Source organism: Lethenteron reissneri, chromosome 3, assembly GCF_015708825.2.
Source record: "Lethenteron reissneri isolate LAM-NWPU_2019-01 chromosome 3, ASM1570882v1, whole genome shotgun sequence".
Classification (NCBI taxonomy): domain Eukaryota; kingdom Metazoa; phylum Chordata; class Hyperoartia; order Petromyzontiformes; family Petromyzontidae; genus Lethenteron; species Lethenteron reissneri.
In genome coordinates, this window is record NC_083781.1 from 13,314,771 (window position 1) to 13,333,032 (window position 18,262).

Here is an 18,262-nt window from a genome sequence, read left to right on the forward strand (position 1 = left end):
TTTAAGCTTTCGTGACTGCAGGAATCCATACTCTTTGGTTCTTTCGGTAAAGTCACATAGGTAGAAAATAAATCATTATACCTACGTGACTTTACCGAAAAAACCAAAGAGAATGTATTTTTACTTTCACTTGCCACCAGACGATTCAATCCACTTTTGTTTATTAAACATTAAAACAATAAAAAAAATTATCACGCATGTTTAACGTTGCCGTACGTTAGCAATAACGACCGTCCATGTGCGCGCATATTCAGCGCTGTTGCGGATACTGTGACAACTGCAGACCCTCGGGAAAACCCATTCCCTCCCACCTCTCGCAGCCCACGTTAAAGAAACACAGGTGAAGTTGTTGCAATGATGAGTTGCACTTATTAGGCACCTTTCACAATATCTCAAGGTGCCATGGGTGAAAAGGGCACGGATAAGAGCCGGATGACAGAATAAGGGGCCAGAGAAACTAAGCTAATTAAATAATATTTTTAGTTGGTACTAACACTGTCCAAGAGGCCGATTTACACAAGTGTGGGGGGGGGGGGTCACCAGGCCGGGAATTCTCCAACCGGGGAGACACCAGTCAGAAGTTCCACAGTAAATGCCCGACCACCCCAAGAAAGTAGCCAAGACCGAGGTATACATAGGGCACCATTGAAGGGGGGACATGGTTGCATTAGCTGCTGAATATAATTTGGAGCTCGCTTTCAAAAAGACCTCAAATATAAGCAACGTGATCTTAACTTCCACTTGTTTGGAGACGGGGAGCCAATGCGAAGATGCAAGAACCTGAGCGATGTATTCTCCCAGTGCAAGACGAGCAAGCATCTCGACTGCTGCATTTGTGGCATCTTGATAGGTACCCCGATCAACAAGGCAATACATTCAATCCACAATAAAACAATTGCTTGGAGCAGCAGCATCTCTGCATCGGCAGATGCAAGAATGATGCAATTAAGTAATGGTTATAATATGGAAAAAATGCAGTCTTAATAGCCCTATTAATCATCGGATTCCTCTAGTATTAATAAAGATTTTGAATGTGCCTCGCAGGAATGAGACTGGACAAATTGCACCCCCCGAGTTATCTGACGTCATGTACCGGGCACACACATTCTGTCCATTGATCACCAGGCAGAATAAACCAATTCCACCACTCAGGGACATGACGGAAGGTAAAAGTTGGACCGTTGAATGTTAACCTCGTGGATGAAACGAGATTGAGGCACACCGAGACAGGTTGTAAATGACTGTACATCAGTGACTGACAGTTCACACCGGACAGTGCCATACACGATAGAATACTACAAAGGTGGCAATACAAATTGGACAAACAACATGCAGTGCACGCAGTGCAATTTACTGTAAAGACGGGTAATATAGGAGGCTGAACAATAGACAGAAAGTACAATCTAGACACATCACAGCAAATTGTACAAACTATTGTCGAGTACCGGCAGTAACAAATGAGAAACGGGAGAAACAACCAACGCGACAGCAGACAAAACAACGCAAATGAGAAGGGACATACGAGATGAATGGTACGGAAGGGGAGAAGGTAACCAGTACAAAACAAGAGAATACAAACAAGGCAAAATAAGGAAGCCGATTTTTTTACCGCATTGTAATAAATCAGGTCAAAAGAAGAGTAAATTGTGTTACTCTTGGCAGGAAGTTACACAATCCACGCGACCTCTCAGCAGACGTGGTCTCCATCTCCCCGTGCTGCAGGCCACGGCAGTTTATGCGAGTCAAGGTGGTACACAAACCTCATTATTTGTATCCATTGCTCACAGGACCAAGTGTCTTTCTTACATCAGGAGTCTCATTCACAACTCGGGACAGGACCAAATACACAGGCGGGAGTAAGGGGGCTCTCGTTACCGCCTTAATTTGCGGGAAGGGGGAGCACCCATATCTATACCCTCCATCTAAAAATACGTTAGGAGCACGCCTTGGTGCTGGTAACAATTCCAAGTCATGGTTCCCTTTAACGGGCGGCCTTGAATGAGGACCGAAATTCCACTCGAGGTGCGCACACCTCCAAGCAGGTGGTGGTGAACCGTGCAACCGTTTTGAGATCTGGCATTTGAAATCGATGGCATCAACCGCGCGTCATCCTTGGTGACCTCTGCCTTCACATTTGGGGTGCTGCTTCTGAATGGGGAAGAGCATCGAATTCCATTGGGGGGGGGGGGGGTGGGTATGGACCCCTCCTACCCATAATCCATATGGAATCACTTGTTCCATACTCCACAAACCTCAAAGTTCATATGTACATTTCACAAACACGCTCGAAACATCGCATATACTGTATGTGCGCGACAAGTAACCTTGTTAAACACGCGCTTCTTTTTTTAAAGAACATTATTTTCACTACCATCAGTGTCCACGGAGAAACGCAGGCAGCCACGGATCATGAGGCGTTTGTGGTCAATGGCAACCGATTAGCACAAAATCACGTAAAAGCCAACACCGCATTAATCGCTCCGTATATATAAATTCCGTACATCACACACAATGGACGCCGCACAAATTGCCAATTCAATACAACCGCTGTATTGATATTCCAGTACCAAGTTCACCAGCGATAGTGCCGGCTCTGCGACTGGAATGCGTGGAAGCACTGCGGTACGTGATGAAATGTGCATGGAGAATCCTGGTGATGTGCGTGGATGTGACAGGCAGCTGGCAGATGCAGCCGACCTTGCCGAACTCCTGCATCCGCACCTCTTAAAACAGGACAGCTTCTTGGGCTTGCTTGCAGCTCAAGTTGACGAGTCACTTTCTTAACGGAGCAGTTATCTGCTCACAATAGCTTAGTCTTGGGTACAATGACTAAGGATCTTTCTTCGTTGGGAAAAAAAAATAAGATGTCCCCTCAAGTGTATTATCTTGATGGAGTTGAGACCCACATGGAAGACCCGAGCTGGAGTCAGGTCAGAGTGTTGGGCTGAGCCATCAGGCATCCAGGCAATGATCAGAGCTGCTACTATCAGTTGCCACACAGCCATGAACCAGCCTGCCACTACCAAACCACCAAAAACACACACGCATGCACAGATGATCCTGGCAACCTCCATTATCTACATAATACTGGGAGCATTACCAGCTTTGGAAAACCAGACCCATTTATATATTCCACAATTTACAGAAGTAGCCATGGGCACCAATGAGTGAAGCATCAAGGGTATTCAGTCACCCCTGGTAGAATCCCCTAAGCGCAGAGCTGACCCCGTGGGCTCTCCTCCTTCACAGCGCAGCTCCGTGCAAGAGTCGCTTGGATATGTGAAGCTGCTGGTGGTAGCCGAGGCTGTCGGACGTGACGAAGCGCTTGCCGCACTGCTCGCACGCGAAGGGCCTCTCGCCCGTGTGCGAGCGCTTGTGCCGGGCCAGGTTGTTGGACACCCTGAAGCGCTTGCCGCACTGGGAGCACTCGTACGGTTTCTCGCCAGTGTGCTTGCGCTGGTGAGACAGCAGCGCGTACTTCTTGCCGAACATCTGCCCGCAAAGGGTGCACGTGAACGGAGCCGTCATGGTGCCGCCGGTGGCGGCGGCGATGACGGCGTAGGCAGCGGCGGACGCTCGTGCCCTCGCGCTGCCGTACCTGCGCGATTTGGTGCGCGCCACCGCCGAATGCATTCGCACAGCCTCACCGCCCGCCGCGGGGCCGGGGATGTGCTGGACGCACCGTTCAATGTGCGGAATGGCGCCCTGGTAGGCGGTGTGGTCAGAATCGGCGCTCGGCAGGGGACAGCCGACGTTCGCCTGAGCGGGTGAGCTCTCCCACAGGGCATTCCACTGGCCTGCGAGCAACACAAGACACCACCCTCTGTTGTATGGCGTCCTTCCCACTTGCAAGATTTATTGAGCCAAATCCGCTTCCACGCTAGCGCATGCTAACTACGGCAGCAACACTTGCTAGAACCCACGTCCCAACGTCCAACACATCACATCCCAAACGGAACGCACGGTTAATGTTGCGTCGTACGTGCATTATACTGATTGTTAAATGCAAATATCAAAAACTCGTGGCAAAGTTCTTCAGTGGGGAAAAAAAAAAAAATGTGTCGAGGTACAGTAATATGTATAAAAAAAACTTTAAATGTCTGTGGGCCGTGAGGACCACAAAAAGATTTCTACACAATCCTATATAAAACACTAATTGTACACTTAAATAAAAGTCTAACAAAATGTTCTAACTTACCATTACCACCAGCAATGGACAATTATTCATAACACTAGTAATATTAACATATTCCAAAAAGAGCAATTAATCACTTTGGATACAGCACAGTACATTAACTAATTATTATAATAGGCACAACACTGCACTCCAGATACAAGTAAGAACACCGAGTGTATAAAAGCGTTGTCATTCGAGTTTTCGTCCTTCCATGGACTGCAGCATAGGACTCCATGCCCTAAACTCGCTGCGGTATTCATGATCCCATAACAAAGGTAGTGTTTGGTACGAAGAAAAGTATCATATGCCACAGTTCCTTTTCATCTACGGCACCGCCTTCCACTGGCAAGGAAATTCATGATTGATAATCATCAGAGACGCTAAAGTCAAGGAGATGTGTCCGTCATGGAACATTGCTAAGTCCTTCCGGCGTGTGGAAGTTCGCGGGGTGGTAAAGCGACAGCAAATAAATTAATTTCGGAGTCGGAGACAGATTCTTTCTGGGCAGTTGCACGCCGGTTGCATGGGCGAAGCACACCAGTGGTGGCAGTGGCGGCGGCGGCAGCTTCAGTAATGCTGGAAGGACCTCCTGTGCTGGGTGAGGTGGTGCGAGCAGGAGAAGCGCTTGCCACAGCGCTCGCAGCCGAAGGGCCGCTCGCCCGTGTGGATGCGTCGGTGCCGCGTCAGGTTGTCGGAGCGCAGGAAGCGCTGGTCGCAGAAGTCGCAGGCGTACGGGCGCTCGCCCGTGTGGTTACGCACGTGGATCCGCAGGCTGCGCTTGTGCATGAAGAGGCGGCCGCAGTGGTCACAGCGGAACGGTGCGTTCAAACCGTCTTCGGTGGGTGGCGCCGGCGGGAATCCAGGAGCGGCGGTGGCCGCGGTGGCGGCGGTTTCCACTCCGCGCTTGCTCCCTTCGCCGCTGTTCGCTCGGGCGTCTCCCAACGCGTTCCATCGCCAACTTTCGGGCCCAACGACATTCTCTACGAAAGCCTTCTCGCTCGGAAGCAATGGATGTTTCAGCTTTTCTGCATTGTCCGCACGAGTGTTGAAGGAGTCCACATTTCTACAAGCTGAAAAACCAAGAATATTTCTCCATAAGGACATGAACGATACAGATGGCCTCGTCAAATGCTCAAGTCAGCAATGTCAACGTATTTCTGGTTTGGAATCTTGCATTATGTACGCTTTCTTATTTTTTCTTTTACGTTTAAATGTTTTCATAAATATAGCCACAGATTTGTTTTCTTTCTATGAAAGGTGTATAATAGATTTTTTTTTAGATTCTTTCAAATAACATGCATTTTACAAGTCAAAATAGAATTTTTAGAAACAGCAGCTTAACTACCGTGTATTTACAAACAATTACGTAGATAACGTTTCACTTAAGCACATATCCATTACAATACTAGAATATTTACAACGGCAAAGAAAAAAAACTTAAACAGAACAAAATAAGTGAAACCCTCTCCCAAACATCGATTTGTCACAATTACAAAAACAAAAAAACCTGCCAAGCAACTTGGGCGAGCAAGGCCCTATTGTCGTCGTGCCCACCGAGCCTCATTCGATCGGCGGGCAGTGGACGTTGTGAAAGCCGGGCCCGTCCAAACTGAACCCTCCTAGCTCGCCCTCGTGCGTTTTCTGGTGCCTGCGCAAGTGCTGCTTCAGCCGGAAGGTCATGCCACAGTCCCTGCAGGAAAAGGGCCGCTCCCCCGTGTGGATGCGCCGGTGGCGGGTCAGGTCATGCGACAGCGAGAACTTCTTGCCGCAGTCCTCGCACGCGTACAGATTGACTCCCGTGTGCGTGCGCTGGTGCCTTCGGAACGAGATCACGTTGCGGAAGCGGTGGCCGCAGTCGCCGCACTGGAAGGGTTTGCTTTCGCCCGTCTCGGCCGACGGCAGGTGCAGCCACATCTTGTCGACGGCATCCTGGATCGCCTGCGTACCGCCGACGCCGCCGCCGCCACCGACGTCAGCGGAAGGGGGACCATCGATTTCAAAGTGCATCCCGAACCCAGGGATATCCGATGGGACGCCCGCCTGCTGTTGCGACTGAGTAATCGTATGGGACACGGATTGCCGGGGTCGGCCCAGGCCGGATAAATTGGAGCGGTGGTACCTCCACTTTGAAAACACATGGCCCTTTTCGTTCAGTCTGTGCACTGCGGCAAACGGAGGGAACTGGGGTGTGCTTGCCCGACTGGAATTTGAAACAGACCCCTCCTTCGTGACACCTGCAAACCGAGAAAAGCAAACTCGTCCACTACTGCTGCTCAACCCTGCTCCAAAGCACAATCCCTTTCTTTTTTTTATAGACAACTTATCAATCTTCCTGCCCCTTTACAAAATACAATGTAGCCTTTGCTTTCTGGTTGTGTTATAGAAAATGAAGCGATTTAACACGCAACCAATTATTGGTGCACATTTATTATTTCTTTCTTCCAGTATAAAACTGACAATTACAGATACACAAAACTGTCTCACTGCCATTAACTTTGCATTTATTGAAATAAATTTTTTTTTACCATTTTTATAACTGACCTATCCTACTTGTAATATGTCTCACTTAACATCCAATTAACAGCCTTGGCAGACTTTGGCAATACCCCAAATTTCTCTTAAACTATAGCATGCAGTAAATATTGAAGAAGCATTATTAATAATCGTTTTTTTTTCTATCCACCCACCTTAACATTAAAATGCCATCGTGCCAAGATTACGAATTTCATCAGAGCACTCTGTCAATGAACATGTACTTGGGCAGCAATGCAATCCTGGACAAAATGCAGGAGAGGTGGCCAAATAGCATTGGGGCAGAGCACTAGCTTCAGCCATTGACAGCTAGGATAGGTCAAATGTTAAAGTATGCTTGCAATTACAAAGGTGGTTTGGAGTAGAGCAAGCTTTGACTTCATGTTTATTTGCCTCTGTAAGAAGTCTTCATGGTCTCGGTTTTTAAACTAACAGAGCTACAGCAATTTGAGACTATGTCGCTTCTCATGTTTGGCCAAATGATGCAGGTTTAATGACGTCGGTGGCTGTTGAGCGCCAGACATTCCCTAAGCAGGTGAAATCATTTGTGTGGACGTTATCTTGCACTCTGGGCAAAAAAACAAGTTAAATCTTTACAGCAAATGACGACTCTTCTTCGGTGTCACCATCATTGTAGATATTGGAACAGCACCTTGGCAAACGCACGCCAGTGGCTGCATGCATTCGATCCATCACGGGAAGTTTTCCATTGTGGTCCTCTTTGCTTTTATTAATTTCCTTAATGGTAACGACACCGGCCTACAGCGACGAGGGCTTCTATAGAGCTTCTGACATAATAAAAAAAAATAAGTGGGTGCCCCTACGGGAGGTCGGCATCGTCCATGTAGGTGGCTGCCGAGCGATGGATCCTGCGATGCCGGGCGAGGCTGTTGGACCACGTGAATCTTCTTCCGCACTTCTCACAAGCAAACGGCTTTTCCCCAGTGTGGATGCGCCGGTGCCGCGTCACTTCGCACGCCTTGCGGAAGAGGGCACCGCACACCTCGCACGCGTGCCGCATTTTCCCATCCCCCATCCACCCCCGCGGGGACTGCTCGCCGCACGTCTCCCCCCATCGCTTGACAAAGCTACGGTGTGCCAGCACATTCCAGCCCTCCAGGTGATGCTGCTGCTGCTGTTGTTGCGAAGGACTCCTGAATTCTCTGTCCGACACGCCTTTGCTTTTCAGTTGGACGGCCGTTTTGGGGATCTTGCACTCAGCACCATTTCCTTTAGAGTCCTCACCTGTCACTACGGTCCGCTGGTGCTCAAACGAGGACCGCGCCGCACCCGGGCTCTCCGTCGCCGCCGCCGCCACCACTGCCGCCTGTTTTCCGTGCACCCAGGCTCGGCTGTCGTGGCCCCTCCAGTCGCCGAATAGCTGCAGCGAGTGCTTCGGTGGCCGCTGGTGCGGCACAACGTTCGTGTCCACGGGGTAAAGGCCCTCTTCTGGATCCTCCCTCCACTCGCCTGCGGAAGAGGTCGGGGAAAACAGCCGCCGAGTGGGTTAAGTGCGCGCCAATGAAGCGGTGGCGCCGACAGCACAGTGACGTACCTCGGTGGTCCTCGTGATAGTTTTGGCTCCTGTCAAAGTTCAGGCTGTTTGAATGATACTTGGGTCTCTGGTAACAAGCTGCGGGTACGTTGTCAAACATATGTAGGACTTGCCAATTCACCGCTGAGTTAGAAATACTATTCACTTTTTGAATGAGCATTTTTCCTTCAGTGCAATGAAACAAGACGTCCAGAGAAAACTCGAGTTACCACTTCCAAGGTTCGAATATACCGACACACAAAAGCCACTGCCGCCATCTCCCGTGCACAAGATTTGACATCTCAAAAACTACGTGCGATCCAGACCCTTGCCTCCGATACGCTGCAGAAAAACGGTGTGGGCCACCACACTCGCCTGAAACTACAACCACCAATGAAGGTTAAGAGACCCCTTATGGGTCACACTGCTGCAAGGTAACGTGTGACACGCGTGGGTCGGTGGCCGCATAAACTTGGGAGCATACCCTCGGCGCCGTGCGGCCCCTTGCTGTCCGCAGGAAGGCCCCACTCGTTCTGGGTGGGGTCGCCCTCCGTGTCGGCACAGTGCATCATCTCAGCTGCCTCACCATCATCGCCAGCAGGAGTAGATTCTGTGGAAAAACAAAACTTGAAAACCCTCGCAAAGAAAAAATTCCCCGCGCACATCCCCGACGGGCTGAAACGCCACACAACGTTTCATTAGCAAGTATCTTACTCTCGTCATTTATAATTCGTGGCATTGTGTTAATCCATTGGGAGTACACGGACTCACTCGCTCTACTGCCATCTATTTCTCACCATGCTGGTCAGTGCAGGTTGGTGAAGGGGGAGGCCCAAGACTGGTTCAGATACCACTCGTGGCTAATGTTAGCTATTGCTGGGAATTGAACTAAGGTCGCCGGATTCATAGAGCTGTCCACTGCTCACAACCCCCACTCTGCTATCTTCCACTTACAAAAGACCAGTTTACGATTTAAATCAGGACATGCTGAGTTGGCCGGGTAGCCGCGGTCAGAGTGATGAGCTAGCATCACTGAGATTCTGAGTTGAAATCCCACCAGCACCCAGAATTAAAACCCAGTTTTCAAGTGAAAGTGAGTCAATGGTGTAAGAGGCCAATCACCAATTACTGTACACAAAGATAAAAAACATGGTCTTGCAATTAATTTGGCCGAATTCCAGCTCTGAGAATTTAAATAATGAGTTTGATTGTCGCACTACGCGATTTTATTGTCGTGTATGGGCCACCTCTCCTGTGTAAAGGATAAAACTGTGACTTTGAAAGGATTCTTCGGGAGAAGTCCGGTGAAACATGTATTTTGTGGCCGCTCTCCTACACACAAGGCACAGTGCTGCTTTGTGTGATTTCCATACACATTCTAGATCTCAGGACATGAGAGCACAATTGGAATAGATTGGTGGGAAAATAATCAAAACACTGGGGTTTTTTTTAGGAAATAAACAATAAGTGCATTTAAATACTACATTTGATGCATAGTGAGTTTGGATAAACCTTCATAAGCATAAAGACCTATTGTAAATGTACATCTTACATAAATCCAAGCCAAATGAATTGCCTAATTTTGGGCTGAATATAACGGAGTGTTCCTCTACAAAACTGTTCACTCTTTTGAAAGCGACGATAATAAAAGCACAGTTTTACCTGCTCCGTGGCAATACTTTTCTCTCTTCTCAACTTTAATATCCTTCCACACGTGGCTTGGGTCCACTCCATCTTCATCCAAAACTGGTGTCTTCACCTCGGCTGCAAAGATGTTTGAAATTGTTGTTAAGACATGAAGTTCAATGTTAACTTATGACCGGTTGTCAGTCTCAGTCCAATATTCTTTCATTGTGCTAGTGTTTACACTGTGGTTTGCTCCAGAATAATAAGCACTGCAGTTTGGCGAGAGCCAACACCATTCTAGAAGTTGTGTGTTTTTAAAGGGCTCACAAAACGGACATCTGGAAAACACACGTGTAAAATCATTCAGCGTTGAGTCCAGACACGGGCCCACACCTTTCCGCAGCTGTGACAAACCATTGCGCTTATCTAAACAACTGACAAAGTGCATGCTGGAAGATGGGAAGTCCATACACCTTTGACTTAAGAAAAGTTTTTATTTGTGTGTGTCACACAACGTGATTTATCAGGCTCACACATTGCCTCAATAAAAATAAATGTTTAAATAAGCTGTTCTTTTTGTTCTCAGTATGGGTATATTGACATTTTGTCCATTCTACGCAATGTGCGCCGTAGAACAAGCAGGCTCACAGCTTGCACTTACAGCTTGTTCACTGCATACATTTAATGTTCAAACGCCGTGTAAGTAAGCGTGCTATTTCTACAGCACACACTTTATGTGCGCATCCGGAGAATTGGAAACAGATTCCCCAAGTCAAGCCAAGATGCCTCCAAATATTGACTTCAACAAGGCCTAAATATGATAAAGGTAACATGTAGGGTATGTAAATATTAATGAATTAAAATTGCATACGAATCATGCTTTGAATCACATGTAAAAAAACATGACATTCAAGCATATGTTATTGAACATTTAACTTAGAGAATGATAGAAAACATTTACCTAACAATAATTAAAATAAGAAAATGTATTTATGCTGGAGGAAACCGAAGAGCTATGGAAGTTCTTTTTCACAGATGTCCAGTAAATAAGATAATACAAAAAAAAATATAACACAATACAAAGTACACATTACACAGCAACATTAACCTGTACAAAACCGAGACAAACAGTACGGACAGTACAAATGAGACGTATGGCATAAAGAATGCTTACACACCAAAAACATCGGTTCTTCAAACTGTGATCCTGAACCGTGGTGGAGCGAGTGAATCTTTAACACGCCCAGTAATAGTCCCCCTTCCCTCCGCGAACACACACGCACCTTCCGTGGCCTGCTCCGCCTTCACGGTGCCCAGCCCCCACGCGGAGGAGCTCTGCGCCTCGCTGTCCTCCTGCAGGTCGGCTTGGGCGTGGCTGTGGGACGCCACTCCGTCCGGTGCTACCCTGCCATCGGGACCTGCGCAGCAAGAGGCAGATGCAGAGGCGCATTGCACGTCTGGAGCAAGCTGTGTGCCATCGTGCGCCGGTAATGCTACGCGAAAAAGTTGTCACAACTGCTTGTGAAGTTACTCAATTAGACCTATTCATGCAAATATTTTATTATTTTTACATAAAGCATTCACAACACGTCAATCTGGTTTATGATGTTTAATTCTCAAGAGAAGAGGTATGTTGCATTTTGTATTGCACCGAAGTTCACACAAAGGTTTTTGTGCACTCACGTGTAAAACCTGGATTGAACTTGGGTGGCCAATACTTAAAGATATGAACCCAAAGTCTCAGCGCTACCGGCTCAGTGGTCTTGCCTCTCATGAAACCCACCTCAACATCTGCCGCGAAAACGTTCCACTTCATGCCCAAAGTGGTTTCTTGTCGCGTTGTAAAAACACTCTTTTCAAAAACCGGAAAGACTGCTTGTCACCATCATTCACGGCACTGCTTTTCGACGAGACCAGCGCCGTAGATTTTGGGAGATCGGGTATCACCTGCTCACCTCACCCCAGCCGGCGACTCACCTATGAGTTCACCTTCACCAAGGTCGTCGTTTTCCTCCCATGTGTCCGTCTGCTGCCCATCCACCTCCTCGTTGAGTCCAGCCGAAGTCTGCGCTGCGGACTGAGCCGCTTCCTCTGCGCTGTACCCCTCTGACATGCCTGTTGACGGGGCGTGTGCAATCAGCATTGCTCGTCGCGAAGCACGTCAAGGGTTCTTTAAAAGGCAGCAGAGCAACAGTACTGACCGCTTGCTGATTGCATTCACCAGTGGGTTAAAGTGACTTTTCCACATCTTACAAAACTGACAATAAGGAAAAGAAAAAAAATGTGTTTGTTGCAACAACGAACAAAAAACATTTAGAGACAACTACAGGCAAACACGGATGTCCGGCCAGGTGACACCTGTTGTTATGGTGTCAAATCTAACAGAGGGGTTAATTCAGTCGACCATCCCCTCTGTGGAAAGTCAACAATGCCTGTCCTTTGAGTAGGCTCACTCCCACTATAGGAATGAGGAATCTCCATCAATGGATCAGGGCTATAAGTAGGAGACGAGCACTATCCATCCCATGGTCCTTTTGAGTGGAGAACCACTATGAATTTTGGCTTTTAACAAGCCACTGGCACCATAAAATAGTGTTTTCATCCAAGTTGCACAATGCACTAGTGTTTTGTATGTTCTACATTCGTTTTACAGATAATTACCGGGTTTTATTGTCACAATGTAGGATTGTAAAATAGTTCTAAATGCCCTGTATTCTGCCAAAAGTCTGCCAAGTTTATGGGTCAATGTTTGACCATCTCAGATCCTACTCAACCCCAAAGAGCCTCAAAATCTGGGCTCTGTGCAGGTCAGGCTATGGTTACCAGTGTTCCTTCCATTACTTCACTGGCCAGATATAATTTTACCACATTCCCACTGCAGTCTGAGTTCAGAAAGAAAACCTTGAATACCAGGGGCTCCTTATACACAAAGATTACAAGTGTAAATGTATGTAGGTAGCCAACAGTGCTAATTGGAGGTGCGGGGGTTTATATGAACCAATTACAGACAACATATACGAAGTGAAAGTAATCATGATTTCACTGTGTGTATATATATTACATTACCGTTATTTATACAGATAGTCCGAGTTACGATGGTCCGATTTACGATATTTCGATCTTACGATGGCGATACGACAAAATTGTAAAATATTTTAAATTTCGCGCGGCAGGCAAATGCAGCAGCGTACGAGGTACGATGCTGTACGTTGAGACGCTGCCGGGATGTACTGTACGCATCTCCCGCCTTGTGTGGTGATGCCTGATAGGATTGTTACCTGAAAAAAACTATTAAATTGCAGTTCATATAGGTAGGCTAAGAATTTACCTTGTTTTTTACTTTACATTTTACTGTGCAATACAGTTTTGTAATTAATAAACACATACAGTATATAGTTTATACAGTACTGTATTGTAAATTGCTCTGTTTTGCTAAATAATCACCATTCTTTAAGACTCCTGGGTAGGCTAGGCCATCTTCGAATTATGATATTTTTGACTTATGATGGGGTCGTCGTAACGCATCTCCATCGTAAGTAAAGGACTAGACTGTATTCACAAATGGAGTTTAGTGATGGGACAATGGTAAGTGTACTTTGATATGAACAAGCGAACCTGTGTTCAATTCCCAGCGATGGCTAAAATCAGTAGTTTGTAATTTCCGAATCGGTTCTGGGTCCACACCGACAAGCAGAGTGAAGTATGTTCAGACAACCATCATGCTGGACACAGCGAAGGGAGGCCTTGATAGAGCAGAACGTTAATGAGCCGCTGCAAAGTATACGCACAAATAGAAGTGTCAGAAGATAAACTACCTTCATCATCCATGTACATCCTAGAATCCCGTTCTGTCCTAGGGTAGAGGGCGGGCTCCAGGCAGCTGAACCTCTCGGCCGAGTGGAGCAGCTCCTGGCTCAGGCTGTTGAGCATGAGGACGATGGCGTCCAGGAGGCCGCTCAGGAACGGCTGGAACGCCGCCGTGTTGCCAGCGGCCTGAAGGCCGCCGCCGGCCCCGTCGTGGCGCTTGGGGGACGAGGCCTCGGTGACGCGGCGCAGCACGGCGTAGAAGGCGAAGGGCAGCCGCTCCCTGGCGGCGGCGAACATCTCGGCCCTGACGTGGGGCTGCTCAGCGCACGCCAGGAAGGCCTCGTAGTCGCCGATGCCCAGCTCCCGGTCCACGGCCTCGGCCACGCTGTGGCTCACGCCGTGAGCGGCCAGCCACGCCGGGAAGTCCTGACGCGGGTTGATGCTGGACACGGCCGCTGCGGCCATGGTCTCCAACTGTTTTGAAAAAAAGTGCGAACCGAGGCAATTTCATTATCTCAATCTTACCATATTCAAATTATTGAATTGCACATCAATACCAAAAGGTAACTGGAGGTTATTAATTATCTTTTGCCACGACCAGCAGTCCATGCTATAAACTCCCTACCCCTGTTTATGTTGAGGCTCAAGATCTTTTTTTTCTCCTCTGCCAATGACCAAATGCCCTCTCACTGCAACATATTTGTACGTGGTCCCATTTAGAAGCTGCGCAAAATCCAATTGCGCTATACCGTTTTGCAAACCTTGAAAAATAACCTCGGTTAGAAATGGCGGAATAGCTAAACATTGTCCCTGCCTGGATAAATTCGTCGGTGCCACTTGTGCGACTCAAGTGGTTGTGACCAATCTAAGCTCGCGGTGACGTCAAGTGGCATCCCAGGGCCGGGCGGCCGCGAGCATCGCTCACTGCGCGCTTCAAGCATCACTCACCGTGACTGTGCGGCATCGTTCACAAGTGGCCGAGAGCCCATTTGCAACAAACGACGTCTGACATGGCGACGACGACGAAAATGGCTGCAGACGTCTGCAGTGTAACCAGAAATCGTTTAACGTGGAGTTTTAAACCCCTGAAATTGTCCAAACGGTGGGATGCATTCACGAGGCAACACCAAAATTACCTCAAAAGGGTGTGGCCAATCCATTAAAAATGTTAGAGCTGTGGATAAAGTTTAAATGAAACGTAGCATTACTTTGAATCCCATTTACCAAAAAGACATTCAAGCGCTTGACGAGCGATCGCCAAAGGAAATTGTGGTTACAGACGCCACAGCCGTGAATCTGCAACACTAATCATGTACCGTGGCAGCACTCAAGCGAACAAAGAATGGGCTGACCTTTAAGTCGACACATTGCTACATGATGCGCTTGCTATTGTTACCGTAAATAGTAATATGCTGAACACAACCAGCACTGCTACACCTGAGTGCACTGTATGTGTAAACAAAGAGACTAATAACGAATGACATGTTCATGCACAGTTGAGGTTAAGCCAATTTTATGATATCAATGTACACAGCGAAGTATTCATGGTATAAAATGTAAATATTTAGTTGTGTAACATAAATGTCAGTTTTGGTTTGAGTACAGTAAAATAACAGCGTACATTTTTTTCTTGGCAGCTAAAACGTGCAAATGACTGCAACGACAACCCGGTTTTATTCATGTTACCCCGACATTATAAATTATTAGTATACACACACAAACTATGTGCATTAGTTAAATAATAGATGCCACTGCACACAGGTCAGACATACAAACCAGAGACACGCTCACACATACGTTATGACACGAATCACCGACTCGTACATGCTGAATGTTTCAGTTCTACGACAAGGCTCAATGAAGGTAGTTGATGTATTCCTCTCGTGTCACTGGAAGCTCGACATACTGGCTCGCTTATGTAAATATGTCAACCTACACAGGCACGCACAATACAAATGTACGCAACGTACATGGACATACACAGTTCTAAAAGCTATCGCCCCGAGGATGTGTGGCTATGGTTAAAGCACTCAACTCCACAAGCGAAAGGCCAATTACTTGACCAACAAATCATTATTTTGGGGCCTAGAAAATTACATAACTTTGTGCAGTCAACAGCGCCTGCTGTGCTATGTATGGGGTGACTCAGCCCCGCCGTACGAATGGAGACTTTCCACCCTGGGACCCAAGCCTCAATTAGAAAGGACGTGTTGAGTCTGCAGTGGGTTTCTCCACCGTTTTTTTTTAAATACCGATTTGACTCACGGATATACAAACGCCGGTTTAAGGGGGTTCGGGAAACCAACCGAGACCATTTGAAACGCCGGAATAGCTTCATGTCGTGCACCGCGAGGATAATTATATCTCGAAATGTTCCTGCCTCTGCCCCACATTAGCCAGCGTGTAGAGTGGTGCACGGTACATTCAAACAACATCCAAGCTTGCCACGGCATTGTACAGGGCAATGTATATCGTGCAACTGGAACGCAAACGCGATGAGGTTAAACACCAACAACCACAATAATAATTAAAAGCAGCGTGCGACTCCAGTAGCTACTTATTAAACAACAAATCATCTCCGACAGAGGTTTAAACGCGAGATTCAGGCGTCGTTGAACGAAACGAATCGGGCGGCAACTTAAAAAAATTCCGCTTGGCATTTAAAAAACGACCAACACCGCGAAGCCGGAAGCCAAAGCTTCTTGTGACCCTGAGCGTTTGCCGTCACTTCGAATCGGCGAAGCTCAAGAGATAATCACAGACGCTTATTTGAAATCTAGAACGCTTATTTTGCTTGCTTCTCAATTGTAGAAGACGCCAACGCGTACATTACACGTTTAAATAACTACCCCCACACTCACCTGCCCCAACGTCCAAATCGACGATAGCGTGGATAAGAGTATCTTCTGTTTTCTATTATACACACTAACTGTACAATGATTGTATGGTAATGTGTGAAACCCCTGCTATGTATATACAGTAGTACAAAACAAAGATCCCCCGTGTAGCCTGTACCAGACTGTCGGGGCAAGTGCTGTTAGAGAGGAGCGACGCGGCACACGAGGGGAGTGGGTGGGTGGCCAGCACCACGCCCGGCCGCCTTCGTCTCCACAGCGGCACCAGGTACCCATTTGAGGCCGAGCCGACCTAGGGGAGGCCCATGACCGGCGGTTGAGATAATCGATCACCGGTGGGTGCTTGGTGTCCGTGGGGCGGGAATCGATCTCGGGCCGCCGGGTTCGTAGCGTTCTAACCGCACCCCCCCCCACACACACTCGCGGGGCCTCAAGCAGCGAACTAATCGATCACTCGCGGCGCGGTATCGGCCGCCAGCCATCGACGACGAAGCGCGCGGCTCGCGGCGAAACATCGCATCGGCGCCGCGTCTGCGTGGCGATGACCACAACAACAACGACGACGAAGACGATGATGATGATTATTACTACAAACACGACGACGCCGCTGAGAATGGTCGTGGTGGAGCGAGGCGGGAGCGAGGCACAAAGACCGCGAAGACCGCGCCTCCAGTCCCCCGCCAAACAACAAAACAATCCCCGCTCCGCATCCTCGGAGAGAGGAGGAAAAAAAAATAAGGAGAGGGGGCGAGGGACGACGACGGCGGAACGAGCTTGCCCTGTAATTTACCTGACGATGTTCGCGTCCGCCGCGAGTCGCGATGTCGGCGGCGACGAGGAGGAGGAGGAGGCGGCGCGCGTCCCTGGGCCTCGATCTCGCCTAGCGCCGGACGTGACGTCACGGCCGCGATACGATTATCGCCGGTAGCGATGTCGATTAAGGGAATCGATGATGATCGATGATGATCGATTATTATTATCATCGGTTCGTAAAGAAGCAAATTCTCATATTCTCTTGGTTCTTTCGGTAAAGTCACGTCACGTAGAAGGGATACAATTAAATAATGAAAATAAAAAAAAATAATGAAAACATTTAAAATAAAATTCTCACGACGTTTTGACTGCAACACAGTCAATCATCATCAGGTGTGAAAAACACAGCAATACATTTTTTTGCTGTGTTTTTCACAATAAAATAATAAAAATATTAAACAATAAAATTCTCACGACGTTTCGGCTGCAACACAAGCAATCATCATCAGGTGTGAAAAACACAGCAATATTTTTTTTGCTGTGTTTTTCACAATAAAATAACAAAAATATTAAACAATATTTTGGAGGTGGTGGTCACTCGCAAACGGCACTGCTGTGTTCAGGAGATGCGGGGGCATCTTTGTCCTACAGGGTCAAGCGTGGTGAAGCAATCGTCAATTTAAGAATCCGGTCAGCGGATCGGTTATCATTGTCGCGTTTGTTGCAAGCGGCGTGCAGTGAGTTCACCGCCTCCACTGAATGTAAACAAAAGCAAATCGATGCTTGTGATGTTTTAAGGCCGCCTTTAGTTTGCTGTCCTTCCCGAGCACCTCCGATTAGCGCGGTTGGCTACGTACGACGCGAAAGAAGTTCAACGCGCAATGCGTTCACGCAACTAATCGATCATCTTTACCGTCTAGTTTGTGTTTGTAATTCTCACGCTATTTTCGTGCAGTTTTTTTTTGCTCGATTCGTCAT

At 47.7% G+C, this 18,262-nt stretch overlaps 1 protein-coding gene across 3 annotated transcripts; it reads right to left on the reverse strand.

The window, feature by feature from the left end:
* Window positions 1–39: 39 nt before the first annotated feature.
* Window positions 40–17,420, reverse strand: LOC133347110 (zinc finger protein 629-like). 3 transcript variants are annotated; one of them, XM_061559085.1, is made up of 8 exons: window positions 17,322–17,420; window positions 13,685–14,150; window positions 11,847–11,984; window positions 11,153–11,287; window positions 9,906–10,007; window positions 8,728–8,853; window positions 7,955–8,179; window positions 40–3,797 (listed from the first exon to the last, which is right to left on the reverse strand). In XM_061559085.1, the coding sequence occupies exons 2-8, from the start codon at window positions 14,139–14,141 to the stop codon at window positions 3,244–3,246; spliced, it is 1,737 nt and encodes a 578-aa protein (XP_061415069.1). In that variant the 5' UTR covers window positions 14,142–14,150; window positions 17,322–17,420; the 3' UTR covers window positions 40–3,243. The 3 variants fall into 3 exon arrangements, with proteins under 3 accessions (XP_061415069.1, XP_061415079.1, XP_061415058.1); XM_061559095.1 differs by having other exon boundaries at window positions 3,643–5,247; XM_061559074.1 differs by lacking the exon at window positions 40–3,797 and adding an exon at window positions 5,073–6,411.
* Window positions 17,421–18,262: the final 842 nt, after the last annotated feature.

Excerpts from the sequence above, each read along its gene's own strand:
- LOC133347110 (XM_061559074.1), bottom strand. The coding sequence starts at position 14,141 with ATGGCCGCAGCGGCCGTGTCCAGCATCAACCCGCGTCAGGACTTCCCG. Across the intron at positions 11,985-13,684 it reads GATGTACATGGATGATGAAG|GCATGTCAGAGGGGTACAGC; the intron begins GTAGTTTATCTT and ends CCCCGTCAACAG. Across the intron at positions 11,288-11,846 it reads TGGTGAAGGTGAACTCATAG|GTCCCGATGGCAGGGTAGCA; the intron begins GTGAGTCGCCGG and ends CTTGCTGCGCAG.